A 27,750-nucleotide genomic window follows, 5' to 3' on the forward strand; every position below is an offset into this window, starting at 1 on the left:
AACAAACATATATTTTTATGAATAGCGTAAAGTGTGATGAGGAAATGAAATTTTTCTTCAGGACATTCCAACCCACTAAAAAAAAAAAAAGAAAGATAATTAGCCTATAAATAGCCACAAATATGCTTCATACCACCAAATCTTAGCAAAGCCCAGCTGTGTTTAGCTGCAGAGTGCTGTGCAGACTGGGGACTTTGTGATGTCACTGTAGTGTTTTGCTGTTCTTATTCCTCACCCCACTTTTTTAAAAAAATGCTTTGCTCTTGAAAAAAGATTTCCAGGCTAGGAATGAGACATGTAGTAGCATGGTTTCTGATGCACACAGCTTCACGCGAATTGTACCTAACCTGGCTTGATGATCCTCAGTACTGAAAATTCAGACAAAAATTGTCACAATTCTAGGGAAAGTTACATATAATCAAGTCAATTGGGAAATCAATGGGAATTAAGTGTGCTCAACTGAGTGCTAAGATGTCAGTGGAGCTTAATAGTGCTTACTTAACGTCCTCTGGACTGCACTGCGTGTCAGCAGTTGCATGGTGTCAAGAAGTCTGCATGTTTGGTGCAGCATCAAACTACATTTCTTAACTTAAGGTGAGCTATAATGGGTTTTACAGTTATATCCATTTCAAGCGTTGCTGAAATCATTGTTAAGTCATTACAAAAGCAACTTGTGTTGTCATATGATTCGTGAAAGTTTTTAATGTGTCTTTCTAACTTTTCCCCTTTTTAAAAACTTTTCATTTGTCTCCCAAAGTACAGAAGTATTGCATGTCAAACATATGCTTGTGTGACATCAATTTCACATAGAAAACAGGCATCAACTAAAACATGGAGAATGTAGAACTTCCTGTATTTTTCTTCTTCTGTTCAGTACTCAGATACAGGGGCATTAAATAGTTATTCTATATAATATTGTCAGAGCTGCTTGAAGATCCTAGCTCACAGAGGATCACGCTAGCCAGCGATCATTAAGTAAAAGTCTTTATTGAATTACAGTTTCCATTCTCACGCTGCTGCGCGCAAACTCTACGTCTAGTAGCTAGATCGGCGAAGCTCCGTCTGAGTCTCCGCCCCGTGTGCACCAACTTAATATCCTAGCCTTGCTCCACCTTTTCCGCCTGACTGTCCTCCTCTGGGTCCCTCTACCCCCCGGGGCTTCTTCCTTCCGGGATTCTTCTGACGCTGACCCGGACCCTCCTGCCTCCTTGCGCCGGGCTTTAGGACCTGGTTCCCTTTCGGGGCTGCTTACTGCGCCACCTTCCTCTGCATTTGAACTTGGCGCGCGCGCCCAACCTTCCACTTTCCTCTTAACCGTTTCTTCGCTCCCCGATGGAGGTGTGGCCACTCCTGACTCATGCCCTCCCTCCTGTGGTGAGCTGCCAGCGCTTCCCCCCTGGCTCCCTTCCTCTTCCCTGCTTCCTGGCGGTGACGCTGGTCCCGATTTCCAGCTGCTCCCCCCTGAGTCCCCTCTGGCTCTATCTTCCTGGGGTGCCCCCCTTGCCCTGGCCACTGGTGCTCCTTTCTGTGAATCCTCTGATTCACTAGAAAGACTAGGAGATCTCGGGTCGTCGTCATCACTCATCTTTTCTTCTGCCTCCTCCCCTTCGCTCTCTGTTTCCTCCCTTGCCCGTGCCTCTGCTCCTAAACCCCTGACATCCATCCCCCCCTCGAAGCCCCCCATTCCCCCCTCCCCTCCTTCCGGTGCTGGAGCTGGGGGCTGCTGTTGCAAAGGGACGAACGTCGGATATCGGTCGCTTCCCGTGGCGGGCCTCCATCTGAACTCTCCCGGGTCTTCCTCCCTGCTCTCGTCGACGACGGTCACCTCCGCTTCCATCTCTGTGCCGCCGTGCTCGAAACCCGGGTCGTCCCCGAAAATGTCCATGTCCGTCTCTCCCTCCCTTCCTCCTGGCGGCGTTGCTCGTCCTGAGCATTCCAGCCACTTTCTGCGGAACTGCTCCTCTGGCCTATCGTCCCACCAATACGAGGGTTCTGAGGCGGATCCCGAGGGTGACCCCTCCGGGGAACGGACGTCTCGTGTCGGTTCCTCGTCCGAGTCGAACCCCCGGAACGTGCTGGCCGAAAGCGTGGGCGTGAAAAGCCAGTCGTCGAAAAAGTCTGCTGGCATAGGTCTATGTGGGAAGAGGGCATGAAACTCGTCTTTGAGCAGAGGTTCGTCTAGGGCGTAGCCCGGCACCCAGCTGTTCGCACTGGCCGGGGTGCCCTCCTTGGCGAGAAAGTATTCTACCCCCTCTTCCCCCCATCTGGAGTCCAAAATCTCCGTGACTTCGTTGATGCGCTCCTTCTGTGCCACTCCCGCGTGCCCTGTTCTGTCTCTGGCCGGACTCGGCGCCGTTCCGGGTTCCTGGAACCTGTGCGGTGCCTTGTAGGGAGTGAGCACCGATCTGTGGAATACCGGATGCATTCTGGAACCCTCCGGAAGTGCCAGTCTGAAAGCTACCGGGTTGACCTGCTCTTCGACTTGGTAGGGCCCCAGTTGTTTATGCCCTAGTTTCTTCTTGGCCAACGACCTGGCCGGCACTGCGTGGGCTGCTAACCAAACCCAGTCTCCCACGTGGAGCTCTTCTCCAACCCTTCTGTGCTTGTCTGCTTGTACCTTGTATGCGTGCTTGGCCAGCTCCAGGTGGCGCCTCAGCTGATCGTGGACTTCCTGCAGCTCCGACGCGAACGCATCTGCTGTCTGCGGCTCCCCCTCCCCCATTCTTTCCAGTCCCGGGAAGGTTCTGGGGTGCCTCCCGTTGTTGGCGAAGAACGGCGTGACCCCCGTGGACACGTGCTTCGTGTTGTTGTAGGCGAACTCGGCAAGCGGCAGGTAATCCACCCACGTCGCAGGCTGTTGATTTGCATAACATCTCAGGTACTGCTGCATGATGGCATTGACCCGCTCCGCTTGCCCGTTGGTCTGCGGGTGTCTCGCCGACGCCAGGTTGATCTTGACGTTCAGGAAGCCCATCAGCTTCTGCCAGAAATTCGAGATGAACTGCCGCCCCCGGTCGGACAGAATAGACCGTGGCAGACCGTGAACCTTGAACACGTGGTCTATGAACAGTTTGGCGGTTTGCTCCGCCGTGGCCACCTTAGCACACGGAATGAAATGCGCCATCTTGGAAAACAGGTCCACCACCACCAGCACTGCCGTCTTGCCCCTTGAGCTGGGCAGATCCGTGACAAAGTCCAGGGCCACCCTTTCCCAAGGTTCGACCGGAGTTTGCAGCGGTTCCAACAGTCCGGCCGGCGGTTTGTGCACCGGTTTGGCCCTCTGGCAGGTGTCACACCTCGCCACGTAGTCTGCGACCTCCCCTCTCATTCCAGGCCACCAGAAATCCCTGGCTACTAATTCCACCGTCTTCTCCTTGCCAAAGTGCCCGGCCGTGGGCGCGTCGTGCAGCTGCTGCAGCACCTTGGCTCGAAGTTCGTCTCCCGGCACGTAGATGGCCCCTTTACGGATGAGCAATCCATCTCTTAGCTGGAAACCGTCGGCCGCTGCCTTGCCCCTTTGCACCTCTGCCATCTTTGCTTGTGCGAAGGAGTCCCCCTGCAACGCTCGTCGCACCGCCTCTAGGTCCACGGTCGCCGCGGCGCACGCCCACACTGTCGGTGCGAAGATGTGCATGGCTGCCGCTGGCGTTGCGTCCTCCAGATACTGTGGCTTACGGGAGAGAGCGTCTGCCATGATGTTGGTGTCCCCCGGGACATACTCTATTCGGAAGTCGAAGTTCGCAAAGAACTCAGCCCAACGTATCTGCCTCTGGTTCAGGAACTGTGCCGTGCGCCAGTGCTCTAGATTCTTGTGGTCCGTGCAAACCTGCACCGTGTGCTTGGCGCCGATCAGAAAGTGCCTCCACGCCTTGAACGCTGCGTGAATGGCCAGCAACTCCCTGTCCCAGATGGTGTAGTTCTGCTCGGACTTGCTGAGCTTCCTGGAGTAAAACGCTCCCGGGCGCCACACCCCCTGCGGGTCTTTCTGCAGCAGGACCGCCCCCACGGCTCTGTCCGAAGCGTCTGTCTCCACCCTCATCGGCTTGCTGGGGTTGACATGAAGCAGCTGCTCTTCCGACGCGAAGAGACGCTTGAGTGCCTGAAAGGACTGCTCCGCCTGCTCTGTCCAAATGAACTTCTTTTTCTTGGAGCTAAGCGTGTCAGTGATGGCCGCCGTCTGCATCGCGAAGCCCTTGATAAACTTGCGATAGAAGTTCGCAAAGCCGACAAACCGTTGGACCTCCTTCCGGTTGCGCGGGCTCTTCCAATCCAACACCGCTCGAACCTTGGCGCTGTCCATGGCGAGCCCCTTGTCAGACAGCTTGTAGCCCAGAAAATCCACCTCCGGCACGTCAAATTGGCACTTCTCCAGCTTGGCGTAGAGCCTATGTTGCTTTAGCCTGCTCAGCACTTCCTTGACGTGTTTGTCATGCTCCTGCTGCGACTCCGAAAAGATCAGGATGTCATCTAAGAAACAGACGCACGTCTTGTAGAGAAGTCCCGCCAACACGTGATGCATAAATGCTTGAAAAACGTGGGAGCCATTTTGCAATCCAAAAGGCATAACTCTATATTCGTAGGTCCCCAGTGGCGTGAACATGGCTGTCTTCCACTCATCACCCTCCCGCATGCGAATGAGGTTGTACGCCCCCCGCAGGTCCAACTTGGTGAACACTCTGCCCTTCCGTACCTTTGCGAGGAGGTCGTCAATTCGGGGCATGGGGAAGTCCGATGGCCTAGTCACACTGTTCAAAATCCTGTAATCCACTACGAGTCTCTTTTGGGGCGTGTCCCGCTTCTTAACAAAGAATACGGGACTGCCCCCCACTGCCTTGGACTCCCGGATGAAGCCGCGCTGCAAATTATGATCAATGAACTCCTTGAGTTCTTGCAGTTCGTCCTCTGACATGGAATACAGTCTCCCTTTAGGCAGCGCCGCCCCCGGCAGCAGGTCAATTTTGCAGTCATATGGTCTGTGAGGGGGTAGCCTGTCTGCCTCCTTCTCGCAGAAAACTTCCAAAAATTCAGCGTACTTGTGGGGAATCGCTTGCAGCGTGCCTAGCAGCAGCTGTGACTCCTCTTCCTCTCCTTCCTGCCTGGGCACGATGCAGTGTTCAGCACAAAAGGAAGAGCCGAAGGTCAGCTGCCTCTGGTACCAAGCCATCGTTGGGCTGTGCTTGTCCAGCCAACTCATGCCCAATACAACGGGCGTGTCAGATAGTTGAGTGACGTTGAAGCTGATGATTTCTCTGTGATTCCCAAGTCGCATCACCATTGGTGGCGTCTGCTTCACCACTTGCCCCCCGAGCAGCTCCCTGCCATCCACCGTGACAACCTGCAGGGGCAGTGTGGCCGGCAGCAACTGCACAGCGTGCCTGTCGACAAAGTCCTGCCCTATAAAGTCCGCATTGCTGCCTGAGTCAATGGTGATTGGCACGTCTATGGTGATTCCATTGGGCAGCTGGAGAGATGCTGTGAGCCTCACTACTGGTTTGGGCGGGAGGGGGTTCACGGGCTGTAAAATCTCTGGGGACTGCGTCACTAACACGTCTGGCTGGGCCCCAGGGCCTCTTCCTCCAGCCAGACTGCTTCGTTTCCCTGCTGTGTTCCTCCTTGCTGCGTTGCTGCAGTCACCATTGCTGAGGCTGCAGTGAGCTTGTGGGGCCTCTGGGGACACTCTTTTGCCATATGCCCTGGTTCCTCACAGACGTAACACTTCCTGTTCCCTCTAGGAGGCTTCGCTTTCACTGCTGCCGGTGCTAGGGCTCTGGTTGCTGACTGAGCCCTTGCACCTCCAACCTCCATAGGTTCGGCTCCTCCTCCTGGCGGAGGCGTGGATTGCGCCCGCGCTGCTTCTCTGGGAAGGAAGGAGGGGCCCCCGGCTGGTTCGCGCCCTCCACGCCCTTCGTCCTTGCTCCACGGACGTCCTTCCAGCCTCACCCCCACTGCCAGTGCCCTCTGAACGACCTCCTGGGTGGTTCGGGGTCTCTCCCCCCTCGCGATCTCATCTTTAATCGAGTTGTGCAGCCCCTCCCAAAAGAGGTCTCTTACAGGCGCCGAATCTCTGTCCCATTCCAGGGCACTGACCAAGGCGAAAAAGTGGGCATGATACTGCCTGACGCTGGCCCTCCCTTGTCTCAGCCCATGCACCTCCTTCCGTGCAAGATCCACGTCAATACTTGATAAAAAGCACCCATCCATCGCTTTAATAAAGGCATCCGCATTCTGGAGCGCCGGATCATTATCTCTCCATAAATTGCGTAGCCATGCTTTCGCATCCCCATGCAGATGGGACATGATGAACCCCACTCTCTCTTGTTCATCTCTAAAGTCTTTATGCAGCAGTTGCAGTGCGCACAGTACGTCGGCTCTAAAGTTGGGATACTGTTGCAGGTTCCCATCGAAGTGAGAGACTAGCCCGCCTGTCCGTCTCGCCAACCCAATTCCCTCCTGCCGGGGTGTCTGCTTTGTCAGCACGTCTAACCTGACCTGGAGATCCCTGCAGGCGGCAGCTGCCTCCTCCTCTCTCTTCCTGGATGCGAGAACCTCGGCGTTCAGTTGTGCCACTGCTTTTCTGAGGTCCTCTATCTGCTGCTCAGCCGTCATGTCGTCTGCCGTTCGTGAGCTCGCTAGTAGGCACCTGTTTCTCTCCCCTCCTCGAGGCTGTAGATGCCCACAATGGAGTGACGGAGCTTACTGTCAGAGCTGCTTGAAGATCCTAGCTCACAGAGGATCACGCTAGCCAGCGATCATTAAGTAAAAGTCTTTATTGAATTACAGTTTCCATTCTCACGCTGCTGCGCGCAAACTCTACGTCTAGTAGCTAGATCGGCGAAGCTCCGTCTGAGTCTCCGCCCCGTGTGCACCAACTTAATATCCTAGCCTTGCTCCACCTTTTCCGCCTGACTGTCCTCCTCTGGGTCCCTCTACCCCCCGGGGCTTCTTCCTTCCGGGATTCTTCTGACGCTGACCCGGACCCTCCTGCCTCCTTGCGCCGGGCTTTAGGACCTGGTTCCCTTTCGGGGCTGCTTACTGCGCCACCTTCCTCTGCATTTGAACTTGGCGCGCGCGCCCAACCTTCCACTTTCCTCTTAACCGTTTCTTCGCTCCCCGATGGAGGTGTGGCCACTCCTGACTCATGCCCTCCCTCCTGTGGTGAGCTGCCAGCGCTTCCCCCCTGGCTCCCTTCCTCTTCCCTGCTTCCTGGCGGTGACGCTGGTCCCGATTTCCAGCTGCTCCCCCCTGAGTCCCCTCTGGCTCTATCTTCCTGGGGTGCCCCCCTTGCCCTGGCCACTGGTGCTCCTTTCTGTGAATCCTCTGATTCACTAGAAAGACTAGGAGATCTCGGGTCGTCGTCATCACTCATCTTTTCTTCTGCCTCCTCCCCTTCGCTCTCTGTTTCCTCCCTTGCCCGTGCCTCTGCTCCTAAACCCCTGACAAATATGTAATGTGCGATTGGAGGGAGGGGAAGGAGACAGGAACTAGTTCTTACTAATGTTTTTGAGGAACCAGTGCTGTATCTGCATGAATATATTTCAACCAAGAAGTTCTGGAGGCAGCATTCATTCCCTTTTCTTCCCTCAATGTTACAGGAAAAATGTTTTCAATACTGGCCATCAGAGGGATCTGTTACTTATGGAGAGATTACCATCGAGATAAAGATTGACTCACTGGCTGATGCCATAAGCGTCAGGGACTTCCTGATTATGCACAATCAGGTATTAATGATAACATTTTAAATACGTCTGTGTCCGCTGTGGTTTTCTGAACTTCAGGGTTGCTTAAAGCCAACTGAAATGTAAATTTAGCTCAATTTAGATTACTCGTTAAAATCCTCTTACCTTATATAAATCACATGATTAAGTTACATTGACCATATATGAAAAGGTTCCTATAGATAAGAAGGTATGTAGCTGGCTTCCAGTGTTCCGTTCCACTCTTGAAGCTGCATTGAATTTGTGGTTTTCTTGCTTTTGAATGACCAGGAGAAGCTGGGCAGACTTGTCCGACAGTTTCATTTTCATGGATGGCCTGAAATTGGAATTCCTGCTGAAGGGAAGGGAATGATTGACCTCATTGCAGCTGTCCAAAAGCAGCAACAGCAGACAGGAAACCATCCCATTACAGTGCACTGCAGGTAAATAGTTTTGTATTTTATTTTGCTCTATACTCCTTTGCTTGTTTGTAAGTTTGCAATATTTCTATTCTGCCCATCAATATTTCCATGACAAATATTTACAAAAATGTAAAAATATATTTACAATTTTTTTTAAAAAGACAATAATTTTCTATAAAAAACATACACATTTACCAATCTAGTAGCCTTGAAACGATTTTCTGTACTCTGGGAGTTTAAGAGGGAATGGACAACTATGACAAGATACTCAGTTATCAGAAATGGGGCATTTGTCAGCAAAGCTTTAATTTCACTTTCCTAGAGTGATAAAGTGATATTAAATAAAGTGATATTACACAAAGTGATCAGCAATGGGGAACCTCTTGGCCATGGACCTAATTAGGTCTGCCTGGCTTCTGAATTTGGGCTGCAAGACCATTTTGGGCAAACTACACTCACCTACCAGTCACCTATTGTCATAAGATGTCAGCTACGGAGATCTGCTTTTGTTGGATAAACTGTGTTCATGATTTTGAAGCCCAATTTCTTATTAGCTAGAACTATAATTCATACATTACGTTAGCTTCAGTGTGTAATGCACAGCAGTCAGTCACATAGTGATAGTCAGGCTCTGGCTGCTGAGACAAGGATGTTTCTAAGAGTTTCCAGAAGTGCTAGGAACTATGTTTATATATTGGTAGTTTAGAAACAGCATGATGTAAACATTTATGCACATAAAGTGATTGCAAGATTAAGGTTGGGTGGTTGAAAAATTTAGACGTGAGTTTATATTTCAAGAAAGTTTTCCTTGGCTAGTAGAACTAAATTCCGTTATCTGCATGAAAATGTTTATATTAAGCAAATTGGCATAATTTATTCTGCTTCTGCCAGTCCTTGGAAAGAACAATGAGGCAATGCAGGGATTCTTCTAAGTAGCAGGGAATCAATTCAGGGTGTATTTTCACTGTATTGAATATGGATTTGGTAATATAACCTGTTAAAGAAAAAAAAGTATATGTATTATAGTGCTGGAGCTGGAAGAACAGGTACATTCATTGCACTCAGCAATATTCTGGAGCGAGTCAAAGCTGAGGGTCTCTTAGATGTATTTCAAGCTGTGAAGAGTTTACGACTGCAAAGACCACATATGGTGCAAACACTGGTATGTTGTTTTAACCACAAAAATATTTGTCAAAAGGATAATAGGATGTTGGTATTTGAGCAAAGTGTCACAACACAGGACTTGGGTGTTCACAAATACATGTCGTGCCAATGCTTAGTCATGTTGCAAAGCCACACCACAACAACTTTTGAAACTGCTGAATAGCCTCTGCACAGTGCTATAGGGTATCTTGGATTTTGGGGGGCGGGGGAGAGGAGTGTACAGCTGGTCCTCTGAACAGCTAATAGCAGTGGCAAGATCCAAATATCATTGCATACTTTTGCAATCAAGGAATTACGGCAAGGGTGGCCTCCCTGTATATAATGGGCAGATTAATTAGAGCTGGTTATTTGTGCTCTGCTTGCCTCTCACAGTTGTTTTTAAAAACAATAGCAATAGTCAGGTTTACATATGTGTCCTGGTATCAGAATATAGCCATTTTTAGCTGTCTTTTGATGGCTCCCCTACCCTGAGAGGCAGGCTATAACTAATTAAAATGAAAAAGTAAATGGGAAACTTCTTGATTTGACAGTGACTCCTGATAGGATTTATGTTTTTTTTAAATGCTCCCATTGGGCTCACTGTCCACCTCTCATTCAAAGTCTGCTTTCTCAGTGAACCAACTGTTGTTGTTGTTGTTTTAGTTATATTTTAAAATTAATTATGCTACCACCTGCAAAAAAGAAAGTGTTTTAACAGGATAAGAAATTAAAAATGTTGTCTGTGAGATATGATTATGTTCTAGTTTAGAGTTAAACATGCTTCACTGGAATTGTTATGATTCAGAGAAATTTTCATCAGAGTAAATGTATTCTTCTTCTCTTTTCAGGAACAGTATGAATTCTGCTACAAAGTGGTACAAGATTTCATTGACATATTTTCTGATTATGCCAATTTCAAGTGAAAACTCCTGCCTTATTATTATTAATTTAATCATCTGTACAGAGATTTGTAAATCATGTTAATTTATTTCCATTGACTTTTTAAAAACTCTAAATGTACATACTACCATGTTTGGCTTGCTCGGAATGCCTCCTTAGATGTATAAATTATTCAAGACTTTTACTCTCTGATCCAAAGGAGCATGCGCAGAACTGTTTCAAAAAAAAAACCAAAAAAAACCACCTGAAGAACCTGTTTGATTCCAGAGTCCCACTTTCCTTCCCAAACAGCCAAACAGCAGGATTGCTATTGTTTTGAAATGCTCAACATGTGCAGCTTCAGCACATAAAATAGGGGAGCTGCACATCTAGCACACTTTTGCATGTGGGACACCCCATTCAGCTGGGGATATATGTGCAAAGGCTGTGTCTGTGTATCTAGTTCCCCAAGCTGGATCAAGGTGATCTTTAAGTTTTGCATAACAGATGGCCGTGTACAATATATCACAGTATAAACTATTATAAAAATAGGGCACAATCCAGCCTATGTTAGGCATATTCAATACCCACAGATTTCAGTGGGTGTATTAAGCTTATGCTTAAATTTTTCCCATTGAAGTTAATGGGATTTGGAGTCCAGTTAATGGTCTGGGAGCACTTGATGCTGCAGCACTGCTGAAGCTAAGTGTGCATGGATCTGATCAGCCCCTTGGATGGGAGTCCATCGAAGAACAGGAAATAAATACTTTTAAAATTCATTAATGGGACTTCAAAAATGCTTGGTTTTGGCTGGATCATACCCATATTTTCCCCTGAACATCTATGAAATTCTGACTTTTACTTTTTACTTTTTAACTTTTAGATGACTTATAAAATAACCCGTGTTTATAAAGCAGAGGAATAAGAGTAAATAGGCTGGATCCAAATCCGCGCACATGACAATTATTTCTCTTAGAGCAAGTTCCACACAATGGCCACATGCTACTAGGAAACACTGTGTGAACCCCACTGAAATGAGTGTGGCCACCCAAGAGCATATGCATTTGCTTGCTGCATTCATCTCAGTATTTGCAGAGTATTCTTTTTTCGGTTGTGGCGGTGTTTTGATGCTTTTATGTTCATCAGCACCTTGCTCCACTTGTAAACCTATTGATGCTAATGTGAACTGCTGACTGTGGAAGACACTATTTGAGGTGCTCTAGAAAGTTGGTTAATATTCTACAACTATTAATCTTAACGGTCAATAGCCAGGTTATATCTGTTTGCTTTTTTTTTGTATTTTTAAAGCATTCTTCCTGTTAAGCACAACTCATTCAGTGGATTATATATAATGGTACATGAATCCTCCACAAGCAACTGTCTAAGATTTTGAACCTTAGCAAAAAACATAAAACGTATAATTATTTTTGAAGACAAGATTCTCTAGATAGTTCTGTTATAATTGCAAGCTGTAACTTAGCACCATAATGCAAATACTGAGTTCGTTGAATTCAGTTAAATAATCTTAAAAGATCACCTTAAGTTATTTAACCTGATATAATTTTTAAAAAAGAAATATTAACATAAAGTAACATATTTAATGTAGGTTAATTAATCAATATTTTGAAACTATTTTGTATTTTGAAAAGAAAGAGGTTCTGTTCTTGCTATCACAAAAAGGTATATTGCCAGATAGAAAGCAAATATATACCGTATTTTTCGCTCCATTGGACGCACCGGACCATAGGACGCACAGGACCATAGGAGGGGGAGAACAGGGGGAAAAATTTTTTTCTTGTTCTCCCCCTCTAAAACTAGGTGCGTCCAAGGTACATTCACCAGAGCTTGTGGGGCTGGCGGTGGAGCGAAGCGCTGCTTTTCCCCACCGCCAGCCTCAAAGATCCCTGAAGCCTTTGGAGAGCAGCGCCCCGCTGCCCTGCAGAGGTTTGCGCACAGCCGTCCCCAAGCTAGAGCAGCGAGATGGAGCCCTCCGTCTCACTGTTCTGGCTTGGGAACAGCCTTGCTAGCTTCTGCAGGACAGCGGGGTGAAGGCACCACGCTGCCCTACAGAGGTTTGCGCGCAGCCGTCCCCAAGCTAGAGCAGCGAGATGGAGCCCTCCGTCTCACTGTTCTGGCTTGGGAACAGCCTTGCTAGCTTCTGCAGGACAGCGGGGTGAAGGCACCATGCTGCCCTACAGAGGTTTGCGCGCAGCTGTCCCCAAGCTAGAGCTCCGTCTCGCTGTTCTGGCTTGGGAACAGCCTTGCTAGCTTCTGCAGGACAGCGCGGTGCCCCACTGCCCTACAGAGGTTTGCGCGCAGCCATCCCCCAGCTAGAGCAGCGAGACGGAGCCCTCCGCCTCGCTGTTCTGGCTTGGGAACAGCCTTGCTAGCTTCTGCAGGACAGCGGGGTGAAGGCACCCCGCTGCCCTGGAGAGGTTTGCGCACAGCCATTCCCCAGCTAGAGCAGCGTGACAGAGCCCTCCGCCTCGCTGTTCTGTCTTGGGAACAGCCTTGCTAGCTTCTGCAGGACAGCGGGGTGAAGGCACCACGCTGCCCTACAGAGGTTTGCGCGCAGCCGTCCCCAAGCTAGAGCAGCTAGACAGAGCCCTCCGCCTCGCTGTTCTGTCTTGGGAACAGCCTTGCTAACTTCTGCAGGACAGCGGGGTGAAGGCACCACGCTGCCCTACAGAGGTTTGCGCGCAGCCGTCCCCAAGCTAGAGCAGCGAGACAGAGCCCTCCGTCTCGCTGTTCTGGCTTGGGAACAGCCTTGCTAGCTTCTGCAGGAAAGCGAGGTGAAGGCACCACGCTGCCCTACAGAGGTTTGCACGCAGCCATCCCCCAGCTAGAGCAGCGAGACAGAGCCCTCCGCCTCGCTGTTCTGTCTTGGGAACAGCCTTGCTAGCTTCTGCAGGACAGCGGGGTGAAGGCACCACGCTGCCCTACAGAGGTTTCGCGCAGCCGTTCCCAAGCTAGAGCAGCGAGACAGAGCCCTCCGTCTCGCTGTTCTGGCTTGGGAACAGCCTTGCTAGCTTCTGCAGGACAGCGGGGTGAAGGCACCACGCTGCCCTACAGAGGTTTGCGCGCAGCCGTCCCCAAGCTAGAGCAGCGAGACAGAGCCCTCCGCCTCGCTGTTCTGTCTTGGGAACAGCCTTGCTAGCTTCTGCAGGACAGCGGGGTGAAGGCACCACGCTGCCCTACAGAGGTTTGCGCGCAGCCGTTCCCAAGCTAGAGCAGCGAGACAGAGCCCTCCGTCTCGCTGTTCTGGCTTGGGAACAGCCTTGCTAGCTTCTGCAGGACAGCGGGGTGAAGGCACCACGCTGCCCTACAGAGGTTTGCGCGCAGCCGTCCCCAAGCTAGAGCAGCGAGACAGAGACCTCCGTCTCGCTGTTCTGGCTTGGGAACAGCCTTGCTAGCTTCTGCAGGACAGCGGGGTGAAGGCACCACGCTGCCCTACAGAGGTTTGCACGCAGCCGTCCCCAAGCTAGAGCAGCGAGACAGAGCCCTCCGCCTCGCTGTTCTGTCTTGGGAACAGCCTTGCTAGCTTCTGCAGGACAGCGGGGTGAAGGCACCACGCTGCCCTACAGAGGTTTGCGCGCAGCCGTTCCCAAGCTAGAGCAGCGAGACAGAGCCCTCCGTCTCGCTGTTCTGGCTTGGGAACAGCCTTGCTAGCTTCTGCAGGACAGCGGGGTGAAGGCACCACGCTGCCCTACAGAGGTTTGCGCGCAGCCGTCCCCAAGCTAGAGCAGCGAGACAGAGACCTCCGTCTCGCTGTTCTGGCTTGGGAACAGCCTTGCTAGCTTCTGCAGGAAAGCGAGGTGAAGGCACCCCGCTGCCCTGGAGAGGTTTGCGCGCAGCCGTCCCCAAGCTAGAGCAGCGAGATGGAGCCCTCCGTCTCGCTGTTCTGTCTTGGGAACAGCCTTGCTAGCTTCTGCAGGACAGCGAGGTGAAGGCACCCCGCTGCCCTACAGAGGTTTGCGCGCAGCCGTCCCCAAGCTAGAGCAGCGAGATGGAGCCCTCCGTCTCGCTGTTCTGTCTTGGGAACAGCCTTGCTAGCTTCTGCAGGACAGCGAGGTGAAGGCACCCCGCTGCCCTACAGAGGTTTGCGCACAGCAATCCCCAAGCTAGAGCAGCGAGACGGAGCGCTCCGCAGTGCTCCGTCTTCCTGTTCTGGCTTTGGGCTTAGCGGCGCAGCCTGCATTCGCTCTATAGGACGCACACACATTTCCCCTTAATTTTTGGAGGGGAAAATGTGCGTCTTATAGAACGAAAAATACGGTAAAGGAAAACATATACTTTCAATTTAAAACAATCTAGCTTAAGATAGTTATGGCTAAGCACTACTGAAAGCAACACAACTTCAGTAATTACATAGTGGCAAACTTGCTTCACTGGTGTCAGTGGAGTATAGTCATGACAAATCTTTAGCTGAATCAGGGAATAGCATCTACTGAAGTCAAGACATTTACTTCCAAGTCCTTAGAATACTGGTGTTAGTGTTCAATTAAGGACACAGATAAATACACTTGTGCTCCTTTAGTGTTGGTGGTACTTAATGGGAATGAACAGTGTCCTGAATTGTGTTCCTACAAATGGTGTGGTACTCAATGCCAGTATGCTTTCAGACCTCCTATATGACCTATTATTTCACAATTTTCTTCCTTATTGTAAGTATACAGAACTATCCCAGGAGTGTAGCCAATGAAGTATGGACATGTAGGAGTGCCCACAAAATTTGGGTTTGGGCTGTTGGTGCACAACTGACCATTTACTGTTAGGGCACAAAACCCATTTGTTTTGAACTGACTTGTATGATGGGTTGCTTCCTAGGGTTTTTACTTTAATGGCTGTGACTATATATAAAGCCCCATGTGGCAATGTCATCGTCTGGACAAAACTAGCTTTGGAGAAAAATGACAAAACACACAGTACATTTTATATCTATTGCTCCCATCTTTTTAGAAGGCATAAATTAAAGAGCACAAGTACAAAAGAATAATTTGTATATAAATGTCTAATATGCAATAGTTTGGGCTTGTTCATTGGTGGTTTTTTTAATACAACAAGGAAAGCCTTATTGACAACTATGTAGACTTTAACCTGGTCATTACATTTCAGCTCCTGCATTATTTTAATCTATGTTCATTTTAATACACGACTGGAAGAAAGGTGGATACTTTTAGCAATTCAGAGGATTGCAAGGTGTCCACATGAGTCTTTTACTTACCGACTTTTAATTGAAAACAGTTCAGGTTAGTCTATAAGCACACTGTTTTTAAAGCACTGCCATTTTATTGCTTGTGTCTTCCCAGTAATGCACTTCTGTAAATCTATATGTATATGTACAGTTGTTATGCACTTAATGAATAGAATTTATTGTAAGAGGTGATTGATGTTAAGCTCTCTAAGCCCCAAAGCAAACACCATTATTTGGTTAAGAGTTGAATGTAAAATAAGCTTTCTATCATAATAAGTTTGGAAATCCAAACTCCAAAATGTGAGGAATGAACAGTCCAATACACTATGGACCCAAATCTGTGAGCACATTAACAGATGAAGATAGGTTTTTTAAAACCACTGTTTCTACCCACCAGTTTAGAAGCTGCTTCCGACAGCCTTAAGAGTGTCAGACGCTTTCTAATGCAGTACAAATTGTGTGGAAACTGCTGTTTTCAAAATACTGGGGTTTTGACAAAACCATAATCATATTCTTCCTAATATCTCTATTTTTGTTACAATAGAGACATGTGCTAGTCCTGGTATTGAGTTTTTGACTACTGGATATTAGTAACACCTTTAGGTCCTGGTGAATATGTCCCCTCGGTTTTCTTGGCTCCTTGATGAATGGCCTCTCTGCACTTAGCCAAAGTATCTTATTTAGCTTGATAACACAAAAATAGTCTTTACAGTTACCAATTTAGTCTCCGTCTTCTAATTTCCCACTTCCTAGCTTTCAGTAAACCTAGAATAGCATAGGTAGCTGCTGTTCCCTCATCCATGACACTGGAATTCCTTGCTTCTCTTAGTATCAGTCCAGTACCCCTTCCTTGACCTCTGACCAGCATCCATAGCTGTAACTGTGAAATCTGCTTAAGGGAAAGCATTGCAGTTGTTCCTTTTTAAATTATCCAAACAAAGTCATTTTCAGATGTAGAGAAAAATCCTGCCTTGGTGGAAGGAAGTAATTATTAGATAATATTTCTAATAGCATCCAGAACTCTCTTAATTTGTTGCTTGTTCTGTAAAGCAATATTTAAAAACGTAAGATGTGGACCAGAAATGCACATAGCGGAATCCATTAATGAAGTAGGGATGTTTTAACTTTTCTTATATTTACCCAAGTGAAGCCAGAATACTTGGGGTGAGGCTCATTTTGGTAATACTAATATGAGTGCACTTAAAATGGAGCAGCTTTCCTCCCCCAATGTGGAATAATTTCTATACTCAACAGTTTCAGATAATTCCGTGGGATTAAATTCTCTGAAGTAATCTGAAGCACAAAACCTTCTCTGTGGCTTTGTTGGATTCCCTTCAGACAATCTAGTTCTACTAGGTTCTCCCATTTGGTGATGACAAGACTTGCCACAGTTGAGGAAATACTGTGCTAAACCCAGCCAAATCACTTTTAATCACAACTAATCTGTTTTATGAGGTTGGTGAATTGCAACTTTAGAAAGCTTGTTTTTCACTTCAAGGTGTTTAGTCAAATAAGACTGTGATACTTCGTACAATGGTATAACAAACATATTTATGGGTTTCCACACTTAATTTTTTTTACATTGCATGAGATTGCATTAATAAATGCCAAACAGTGATTAGAAATTTATATGTTCTGATCTGCATATCTAGTCACTATGTGACTCAACTTATTGTCTTGTGTGACAGTGGACATTGATTGCCAAAGCTCTTAAGTACATGCTTAACTCAGAAACAGTGCACAAATAGTAATATTGTTAAAGCAGTTTATTTCGAAGTATGTTTCTAGAAACTCGGGGTTCCTTATCAATTTATCAGGGAGTCAACAATAGCCCTATTTGTGTGTTAAAACCCTCATGCGATTTTACTTGCGTAAGGAGAGGGCAGGGGCGTGTCAGCTCCCCAACTTTACCCTCCACGAGGCTGGATGTCTACTATATGCATGTAGATCCAGTGTGATTTAGAACCTTGCACAATCAGCATCATGTGGAGAGCTAACACTAATGCAGCAGCATCCTGGCTACAGATCTTTGCCCTCCAATGCATGGAGGGAGCAGGCCAGCACTCCCTTTATTGCATCTGCTTTTTAATGCCTTGCAAGGACTAACAACAAGATAAAGAACTGTAACTTAGCTAACCAAAAGGCATCTTATCATTTGTTACTGATACTTTCCTGGAAAGTATAGCAGCAGAGGAGACATGTCCTTTGCAGGCCTGGCACCAGGGATTAGTAAAATCTGCAGGGCCCCCTCTAATAGTTTATATACATAAATTTGCTTTAAAAACAAACAAGAGCAGTGCGCACACAGGCATGCAAATAGTTAATGTGGGGGGGGGGGAAATGCAGCTGTGTGGGGAAAGGAAGGCTCTGGTCTTGACCTTCTGTTGCCTGTATGACAGCCAAGGTCATACTATTCTATACCGTACTTGGATTCCTTGCTCCCCTGATTGCCACAGGATTTGCAGAGCCCACAATCAGCCACAACGTTCAGGATTAACTCCTCCTTGGCACTGTTGCAGAAGTTGGGAGAGCCTAAGCTCACAGTTTGCCTGGTCTCCCATGTTACCAGTAGTGGATGCTGTATCAGGCAGAGCAGGCTCCGTGCTCCCAACTCATCTGCTGTTAGAGCCAGCCCATCCGCACGCCCCATTTAGTCAGCCAGCTAGCCCTCTGCATGGAGCTTAGGAGCAAAAGAAGATATTGGAGGGAGCCCTGCTCATGCATTCAAAAGAACACCTGAGCTTGAAACAGTCCAGGAGTGTGTGCACCAGCCCCGCCTCCAGTATCCTCATGTGTGCCATCTCCACTCTCTCCTCTCCTGAGGTTTGAGCAGAAATATCTGCAGCAATATTCTAGCTGCATTTAGAAATTCCCTGCAGACCTTTGTGCTCAGAGCTCAAAAGGTTGGGAGTAGGAAGCATGCAGAGGGTTACTGGGGGAAAGGGCAGCACTGCATCCCTGTGACCCTACGCAATTTGAACTCTCATGCACTCTTTTGAATGCATGAAGTATGTACTCTCTTGTATTTGATGTGGATGTGTATCTCTGCGTGTTCAGGCCTCCTGCTGTCTCTTGCATGGGGTCCAAAGAATCCTGGAAACAGCCCTGGTGCTGTGGGACATACATGCTCTGTATAGAGGCCAGCTAGTCTCACTACGCAAATTTAAGAGGGTGACACAATGCACTCCAGAATTCCCTGCAACACACAACATAGTTCTTGGCAGACAACTCAGTGTGGAAAGCATTTCTTGATGCAAGCAAGTTTTGAAATCTTGTACTAAGTAAGATACTTAATGGCTTGGGTTAATCAGGCCCAACAGAAGAATGCCTGCTGTATTGATTAGTGTTTTGAAAATGACTTTTATGAATTGGTTTTTAAAGGAATTTGAACATCTTTGTTTCCAGCATTTGAAAATGTTTTCATTACGCAGTATCATTTTTAGTATGTTGCTACTGAACCTTATTCTGTATATGCAAAACTATATTTAATTTATGTCAAGATCTTTATAATATATGTATGTATTATACAGTGATATTTTCTTTTATTACATTTATAATTTGATCTTGCTGTATTTATAATGCCAGTGAATGTTGCTGAATTATTTGTATATGCAAATCGCAAGATCTAATAATTCTGATGCAAGAACAAGGTTTCATTTTTATTTTCAGGCTGCATTTCTTTCTTTAAATCTCTTAATTTCATTCCTCTACTATTTGCTCGTTTAAACTAAATACAGCAATGGTGCAAAGGACATAAAATCCCTTACTTAAATTACTTCCCAGAACTTTAAAAACTCTAGCTATTTGACTCAGAGCACTGTTCTGACAAAAAAAAAAGTTAAAAATGAAGCATTATACATATAACATTAATTTGCAACAGCAATTTATCTTCTCAACCAGAACACGCTTATTTATTCTAAGTAATCTGAATAAAAGTAATCATTATTCTCAGTTGTTCCAATGGATTATACAAAAGTAAATGTAATCTTCCTAGGCAGTACATTTTGGTCTACTTGAAACAAATATAGCCATGGCAGGCATTTTAGACCTTGTCTACACATGCATCAAAATGGATTTGGGAGGGTTAGACTGGACTGCAGGAGCAGAAACATGGTGGTGATGGGGAATGGCATAAAAAGGACATGGTGCACTTTTGTGTGTGCCAAGAGAGATGGTTCTGTTGCATATTTTAGATTTCTGAAAGAGAATGATACGTTTATGTTAAAACATCTTTCCTTTGAAGGAAGTACAAAAGGAATCCAGCAGTGTCTGGACAGTATGTCCTCTCCCTTTCTCCTCTCTGGTGCTGCCTGTGTTACAGGCAGTGTTCCACTTCAGACTGCAAATAGGTGGTCACATTTATAATGCTCCCCTATGTGCAAAACTCCTTCATGAGTAGAAAACAACTGGGAACAAGCTGTTCTAGAACCATTCTTCCTGGTAATGCTGCTTTTACTCGCAGGGTGTTTTAATATGCTGGAGCATTCAAATCTGGGGTGTCCATGGATAGTTTAACATGGTTGCATCCTGTCTCCTTCCTCAGCATTCTTTCTACACTCATATTGCTTTATGTGGAGACCATATCCTAGTTTGCTTCAGTCACTGCTCTGGATTTAGTAGGGTACTATTTTCTATAATTCAAAGGCACACACCACTGATATCTCAGCTATGTGGACAATATTGTATCCTGATTAGATATAATCTAATTAGACTGGATTTCATTGGAGCATAAAACTGGACAGAACCATTTATTTGGGCTAACGATTTCTTTACTCATATCAAAACCATTCTATGGTATTTGTATTTACCAAATGTTCCTAAATGTCCTGCCTTGAGGCGATCCACAGTTGTCCAATGTTACTTTCACTAATAGGATCCTGCTGTAAGATCTTCACCCAAGAAGTTCCAGAAATTGTTACACTGCAGATTACCTTCATCATGCTTTTAGTTGGTAGAACCCTGTTTGCTGGGGAGGTTTTCTGATGGGAGGTAGATAGCTACTCATAGCCATTGTAAAAGAGTGTCTGAATTCTATGAAAACACACAGACACACACAAAGTCACAAAGTTACAATTTTCAATTACATCCCTGTTGTGAAATTAACATATAGCAGCTATCAATCAGAGCCTATTGCTTGTAGTTCTTGAAGAATCAACTATTTTAGAAGATTTATTTTTTAAAAAAATTAAAAATCCTTTCAGTCACCAAGCAGTAGATAACTGCATGGTGTCTCACATAACTGAAATCCAGATCTGCCATCACCATGAGAAAACTACTTGTGAATTTCCATGAGCAAGTTCTTCATTTCTGACAGTTCCTTGTTTAATTCTTGGTAACCTAATTCCACAGACTATGGAAAAAAGCTTATAAAATTGACTACATGGGATGTCAGTGCTTGAAAGAATTTAAAATGTTTCCAATCTATTTTGGCCCTGTTGAGATCTCGTTTTTAGAAGTCTGATTCTGAATATTGAAAACCTGTAAATTGGTAGATTCTTTAATTATCCAGTCTAGCATACATCTATTCACTTTGCCAGAACATGTGTAAACAAAGACCACTGTAGCTGGATTATAAGTGACTTTCTCGGGATCATTCCCAGAATTTCTTACTACCCAGGCTATATAGTTTTATTTGAAACTGCAGTGGCAGACCTCATGAGATTTGTAGTCTGTTTTCTGAACATCCTCTATGGCTTTGATAATAGTGTATTTAAAAAGAATACATTAGTAAAAGTAATATTCTATATTATATTTGATCTAATAAAACACAGAACTCTTGTGGGAGAAGGGCAGTTGAAAGAAAAAAATCTCGACAATTTGTTACCATTTTTTATATCAAATAAAATATCTTGATGTTTTGGAGTTCTGTTTCCCCAGGTAATTTGCTACACTTTGCACTTTTATCATCTAAAAGATAGATAGATTAATTATTTGAAAGGACTTTAAATCTGAATTTAATATGAGCTTCTTATAAAGCATATTCATAAATGCATGCAAGAATCATGTCTCTGAGCTTTTGATTTGTGTCTTACAAATAGAAATAAAAAATACTTTTGATGCAGTTTTTATGAAATAGTTACTGATAAACCATACCTTCCTCAAATACTGGCATTCAGATTACACTATCTAGATATCTAGAATGAAAAAAATAAATGGCTATAGCTTATGCCAGTAACTGTCCTTAGCTAGAAAATAAAATGTGCAGACCCATCTTTCTCAAAAATGAAAACACATAGAGTTCTAAATAAAATAAAATAAGATTAGACCAACTCCCATCTAGTCCAGCATCCTGTACTCATAGTGGACAACCAACTATGGTTTCATGTGGGAAGTCTTTGAGAAGGACAGGAGCACAACAGCAGTGTCTCCCAGCAACTGATATGTAGAAGCATACTGCTTTTGACAGTGGAAGTAATACAGTCATGATAGCTCTTATTCCATACATTTGTCCAGTGTCCTTTTCAAGCTATCCAAGTTGATGGCCAACACTACATCTTGCAATCATGAATTCCATAGTCTAAGCACGTGCTGTGTGACATAGTTCCTTTTGTCGGTCCTGAATCTTTCAGCATTCTAGTTTGGTGGATGGCCCACGTTCTAGTACATGTGAGAAGGATAGACACGTCTCTCTAACCGAGGGGTAGTCAACCTTTTTATAACTACCGCCCACTAATGCATCTTTCTTGATGGTAAAATTTCCTTACCACCCACCAGTGCTTGATGGAAGGAGGATTCAGCTTGTGCCATAGAACCCCTACCGCCCACCTAGAATTCGGAAATGCTCACTAGTGGGCGGTGGGGACCAGGTTGAAAACCCCTGCTCTTACCAGTTTCTGCACACCATGCATAATTTTATACAACTCTATCATGCTCCACCATACCTTTTTCTGAACTAAAAAGTTCCAAATGTTGTAATCTTGTTCCAGCTCTCTGATCATTTTGGTTAGCTCCTCCCTTTTCCACCTCAACAATATCCTTTTCCAGCTCAACACAGTATTCCAGTGCTGTCACCATACATTATTGGACCTGTATCTTCCTGGTAGCAGACAACAGGACCATGAGACAGGTGTAAAATACTCAAGCAAGAGTTTTATTTACAACCTTACAAACACAAAGCATGTGGGTGTTCTCTTTTGCAGGCTAATGCAAACTGCAACTTCTCCTTTTGTACCCATCACCAGCTGTACCTAATCAGTCTAGAAAACCACACCATGAACTCACAGAAACAGTTCTTAAAGTTACAACAATCTTTTCTGTTTCTTTGCAGAATGACTCCTACCATAGATTTGTGTAACAGCATTAGGATATTGACAGTTTTATTTTCAAACCCTGTCCTGATGAATCCTAATTTTCATACCTGCCACACACTGACTCAACATTTTCATTAAGCTAAGATCTCGTTCCTCATAAGTCACTGCCATTTCAGACCCCATAAATGCATATATGAAAAGTTAGAACTCCCCCTGCAATGTACATCACTTTAGAATTGTTTGCATTTATTGCACTGGCCATTTTAATTCCCACTATCCCAGTCTGGATAGATCCTCTTGTAGCTAATTTGCAAATCCATTTTTCTTCTTACAAACCTGAACAATTTGGTGTCAACAGCAAATCTGGTGACCTCACTGCTCACCCCTAACCCCAGGTTATTTATGAACAAGTTCAAAAGTGGAGTCTTACCAAGAATCTTGGGGGACTTGGCTTTCTACATCTCTCCATTGGGAGAACTGTCCATTTATTCCTGAGAAGGGAAGGTGACCTTCATTACTTCATGAAAAGCAGCGAAACTTCAAACACTCAGGGGACTCTTCTGAGAAGCTTTTCTTGGTCACTTCTCCCTGTTCTTTAACCAGTTACTGATCCATAAGAGGACTGCCTCCATAGCTGGTCTCCATTTTATTTCACCTCTTTTTATTGTTGGTTTTAATGTTTTTGGTAATTTGCTCCTCAAATTCTTTTTTAAATCCCTTATTGTTTGCAACCCCCCCCCCCAAGGGCTGTGCTCCCTTTGCCAAATGAGAACAAAAAATAAGTATTTTTTCTGAATGAAGCCTTCTCCAATAGCTTCTCTGACTTTCCTCATTAACCACCCTGGCATTAGTGGTATCTCTCCTTATAAACTTGGTTCACTTATCTGTAAGTCGTAACATACTGGTAAAAAATCCTGAATGTGTGCTAAAGGCTTGGTGTCTTTCTTTTTTTATTACAGTAAAACTATAGTGAAGTTACTTTGCAGCATTATTTCTGCAGAAAATCCTTTCTTTTGAGTGCACTCCTATGCAGCAAGCCTTGGCATGTACCTCATTCTCGAGATACTGAAAATATGTGAAAATATAATTCAGATAATTACAATTGTATGGTCAAAATGATTTGTTCCTACATGCTGGAGTGGTCGGACTAGGATCTGGGAGACCAGGGCTGGTATCCCCACTCAGCCATGAAGCTCACAAAGTGACCTTGGGCCAGTCACTGCCTCTCAGTAAAACTTACTACATAGGGTAGCTGTGGGTATTAAATGAGGAGGAGGAGAACCATGTATGTCAACTTGAGCTCCATGGAGAAAGAGATGGAATAGAAATGCAATAAATAAAATAAAATATCCTATTGTGATGTCCCTTATAACTGGCTCAAAGGTGCAACTTCCAAAAGCATGTTAAAGAGCAACTCTACCATGATAAAATGATGTACATTGTCAGCTATTTACTCAATTACTGTACACCCTTGCACATGACACAGTAGTAATTCCAGAATGGTGTATTTGTATAACTGGGACTGAAAAGTTATACTATTTTGAAAATAACTAGGTTTTACTAAGTTGACCACTCAAACTTTACATATTGTAATCTAATGGCAAATTGACACTGCAATCCTAACCATGTTTCGTCAGAGGTTAGTCCAATGGGAACTGGATTCAGTGGGGCTTAGCTTACTCTCAAGTAAATGGGGTCAGGATGGCCTAAGCTGGATCGTGCCAGTAGCTTTGCCACTTCAGAGTAATTTAATTCCAAAGTGAAGCTAACATTAACAAAGCTGTTTACACTGAACTACAACACATTTGAAGTGACTAAACATCATAGCCACATGAAAACAGCAAATGAGGCAAACTATAAAAATTACAAAAGCAAAGCACAAATGTCAAGAGATTTTGCTTTTTGAAAGATCTAAATATTAAAATGTTATGCCCTGCAGCAGAAAAGAAAGTATGACCTTGCTGAGCCTTTGCTTCCTTTGTGTATATATTCTGCTCACAAAAACTTTATTAACTTGATACTAGACCATATATTCTACAAAGGCAAACTACTGGAAGTAAGTTAATATGCAGCATATAAATTGCAACGTATATGCTATTAATTTTCAGTATCAACTACTTTTACACAAAAATATATATAATTCACACATATATCACCTCCTTACTAAATCATCAATATACAAACACCCAGAGGTGTACACAGGGTCCCTTGTGCCCTCCCCTGAAAAAAATAGCCTTATCGCAATACCACATTAGAAATTACTAGATTTCACATGACTCAAGTACTCAAAATGTCTGGAGTGAGGGTGAGGCGAGGCGAGGCAAGGAAGTTCCTTATAAGTCCTGTGGGGTTCAGTGGGGTTTACTCCCAGGTACCCTTAATTAAATATGCAGAAAAAATTAGCATACGGCACGTGGGAGGGAAAACAGCACTTCTGCAGACCATGCATACAGTTTCTGTGTAACAAGTGTACAATATTATACATTACTGGCCATGGGTGGAGTATCCTGTTTTCTCTCCTCAACACTCAAAGACATTTAGGTGTACACATACACTGTACATACTCATTTTGTTTCATTCATGTGTACAGAGTTTAGAATCTATAACTATCTCAATCACCTTTTAAATTTTAAAGCAGTTTTCCTCATCTGCTTTTGATTTTCACTTTTCCACTTTTTTGAATCTGATGACATAATGGAAAGTGGAAGTGGAAGCAGCTCAGACAAGACTAATGTAAGACGATACAGATATGAAATCAAAATGACTGCAGGTTTTATTCAGATTGAGGTTGGGGAGAAACCCTCCTCCAGGAAGCCTAATTGGGAGGGAGGATTGGTTTCTCTGTATATAATATAAATGTAAGAACGTTATCAAACAGCCCCCACTGGAGGCTTGCAGTGCCACATCACAAACCTGGATTTGAATGAAGTCAGGGCAGTATAGAGGAGCAAATGTGAAGGCAAGCTGCACAACAGCAGCATGGGAGTGAGGAAGGGAGGCACACTGAGAGGCAGAAAGCAGTGGTTTAAAGTTGTGGAAGTTTGAGTAAAGCAGAGATGGAGAAAATTGGGAAGAAAATGGTAACTTTCAACACCAGCAGAAATTTTAGTAAATTAGGGGTGGAAGGTTTAAAGCAGCCACTCCCCTCCACCCCTTTCAGTGTTTTCTCCCTTCTTGTTATCCTGAAACTTATCCCTTTTGCATTCCTCAGCTGTCTCATTTGAGAGAGATAAAGGATGTGGAGTCCTCAAATATTCTATAGTATTTTTTTGCAATGTATTTCACTCCTGGTTCTGCATGAAGTTCCAGATTTGATGTAGCAACTTAGAACAGATATTTTATTAGCAAGCACCCAAAATATACACAACATCCATCAACTGAGTCATCAACCTTCTCAAACTCAACAACCTAACTCACAAAATTCTGCTCATATTAAAAAAAGAAATGTGATGAAATTAGAACAGCCAGCCCAAAGGTTCAAGAGGCCCTACTCCTTGGACCAGAAACTAAGAAACAAAAATCTTTGCATTAAGACTCTTTTGAGATGGACATTTCTTCTATTTTGGTGGAAAGCGTACGAGTATGCTATTTATAAAATACTTTTTCTTTCAGCACCACTTTCACTTACTGCATCAGAAGGAGCTTCCCAATTTAGATAAATATTGAAACTAAGTAACAAAGGAGTCCACTTCCCATTCACTTCCCATTCATATATTGTCCAGGGAAACAAGAGGCTACTTTGTAAAAGAAAAAGAAAAGAAAACAGAAAAGAAAAAGTCAAACCAGCACACAAAGGCACAGGAAAATACTGTAATTATATTAAGCACCGGTATTTGATGGTAGCAGGAAGGATTATATATCTATACCTTTAGAAATTCAGAAGACTCCCATGCATCCCCTGTTGCATAAATGTAGAAAGCATTTCTTTATAAATGTAGAATGTATTTATACGTACTCTTCTTTCTGAGCTAAAATTTCAAATATTTGAAATAAACCAGGTATGTTTTAGACGTATCTCTTTGTAAGTAAAAGTAGCTAATTTTTTCTGACGTGTCGTTTACGTATGATTGAAAAGCTGCAGGAGTTCACCATGGAGTTCACCACTGCAGCGATCTTGCACAAAAAAAATGCGGGGAGGCACGGACGCGGGGGTGAAGATGCGAACAAGTGTACAGTGGGACTGCATAGGAGAAAGGGTTTTTCAGAAATGGGAGTTGGGATGGTGAAAAGCAAGCTTTAGCAGTTGCATGGGCTTGGGACGGGCTGCGTACAAAAGAGATGCTAAACTGGAGAACTTGAGGGTTACTTGTGTGGAACTGCAATTGTCAAATCCTGTATCATAGGATCCAACTCCTAGGGACCGAGGGGTCTTCTCCCCCCGTAAAACATTTGACGGCTGTCCCCCCCCCAGTTGATGGGCATGTGCGTGCCCGCGTCATGTGCTGAGCGGGGCTTGCTTGGCCCCCCAATATTTCAGTCAAGTTGCCACACCCCTGTCATGTGTAGTCACGTGGGTGCCCCCCATCCTCCATTAATTTAGGGGGCGTGTCTGCCTTGGCAAGTTTTTCCATTTTCAAAAAAAGAAAATAGGGTAGGGGGAATAATAATAATAATAATAATAATAATAATAATAATAATACCGTAATAATGTATTACTTATACCCCGCCCATCTGGCTGGGTTTCCCCAGCCACTCTGGGCGGCTTCCAACAAAACACTAAAATTTCTTTTTCTTAAAATTCAATCATTGTACTTGGAAGTTCTTCAGCTACTTCATAAGCACTCAAAGTTGTCATTATATCCCCCCTGTTGTGCTATTTTTAAGCAGCACCTCAGAACAGAGGAGGAACGGCACCCTCATAAGCACGCCCATTGAGAAGACTTGAGTTCAGAGGCGCTTACTCGCAGGTAAGCGGCATTACGGCTGTCGTTGCGCCATATTTATGCTTCCGCAGAAACCATTCGGAAGTAGTCCCCACGCAGCCCACTCCCCCCCGCCCCCCAGAAAGCTCATTTCAGTGTGGGGGTGGTGGTGGGGTAAGGAACATTCTTATATTTTATCGGTCTTCCAGGGCAGGGGACAACTAAGTTAAAAGAAAAGGCGGCAAAGTTTTGCGTGGCGGAGAGATACAGACCTGGAGTGAGGAGAGTTTTACGTCGGAGTTACGG

General features: G+C 45.1%; 1 protein-coding gene and 1 long non-coding RNA gene across 5 annotated transcripts in view; one reads left to right on the top strand and one right to left on the bottom strand.

Annotated features, from left to right (window-relative positions):
• The window catches only part of LOC308578359 (receptor-type tyrosine-protein phosphatase epsilon-like), a 28,510-nt gene extending 18,126 nt beyond the window's left edge, over positions 1-10,384 (top strand). For both annotated transcript variants that reach the window (XM_081178627.1, XM_081178626.1), the window contains exons 8-11: positions 7,593-7,718; positions 7,986-8,137; positions 9,143-9,278; positions 10,108-10,384. In XM_081178627.1, the coding sequence (XP_081034753.1) occupies positions 7,593-7,718; positions 7,986-8,137; positions 9,143-9,278; positions 10,108-10,182 (489 nt within the window). In that variant the 3' untranslated portion in view covers positions 10,183-10,384. The remainder of the gene's footprint in view (positions 1-7,592; positions 7,719-7,985; positions 8,138-9,142; positions 9,279-10,107) is intronic.
• Positions 1-27,490, bottom strand: LOC308578360. Of its 3 annotated transcripts, none has more exons than XR_014003895.1 (4): positions 27,413-27,490; positions 23,013-23,073; positions 7,744-7,791; positions 1-75 (listed from the first exon to the last, which is right to left on the bottom strand). It is a non-coding gene; the product is annotated as an uncharacterized lncRNA (long non-coding RNA). The 3 variants fall into 3 exon arrangements; XR_014003896.1 differs by lacking the exon at positions 27,413-27,490 and adding an exon at positions 26,449-26,578; XR_014003897.1 differs by lacking the exon at positions 27,413-27,490 and adding an exon at positions 26,211-26,263.
• Positions 27,491-27,750: the final 260 nt, after the last annotated feature.

This window comes from Podarcis bocagei, assembly GCF_964188305.1.
Source record: "Podarcis bocagei genome assembly, chromosome: W".
Classification (NCBI taxonomy): domain Eukaryota; kingdom Metazoa; phylum Chordata; class Lepidosauria; order Squamata; family Lacertidae; genus Podarcis; species Podarcis bocagei.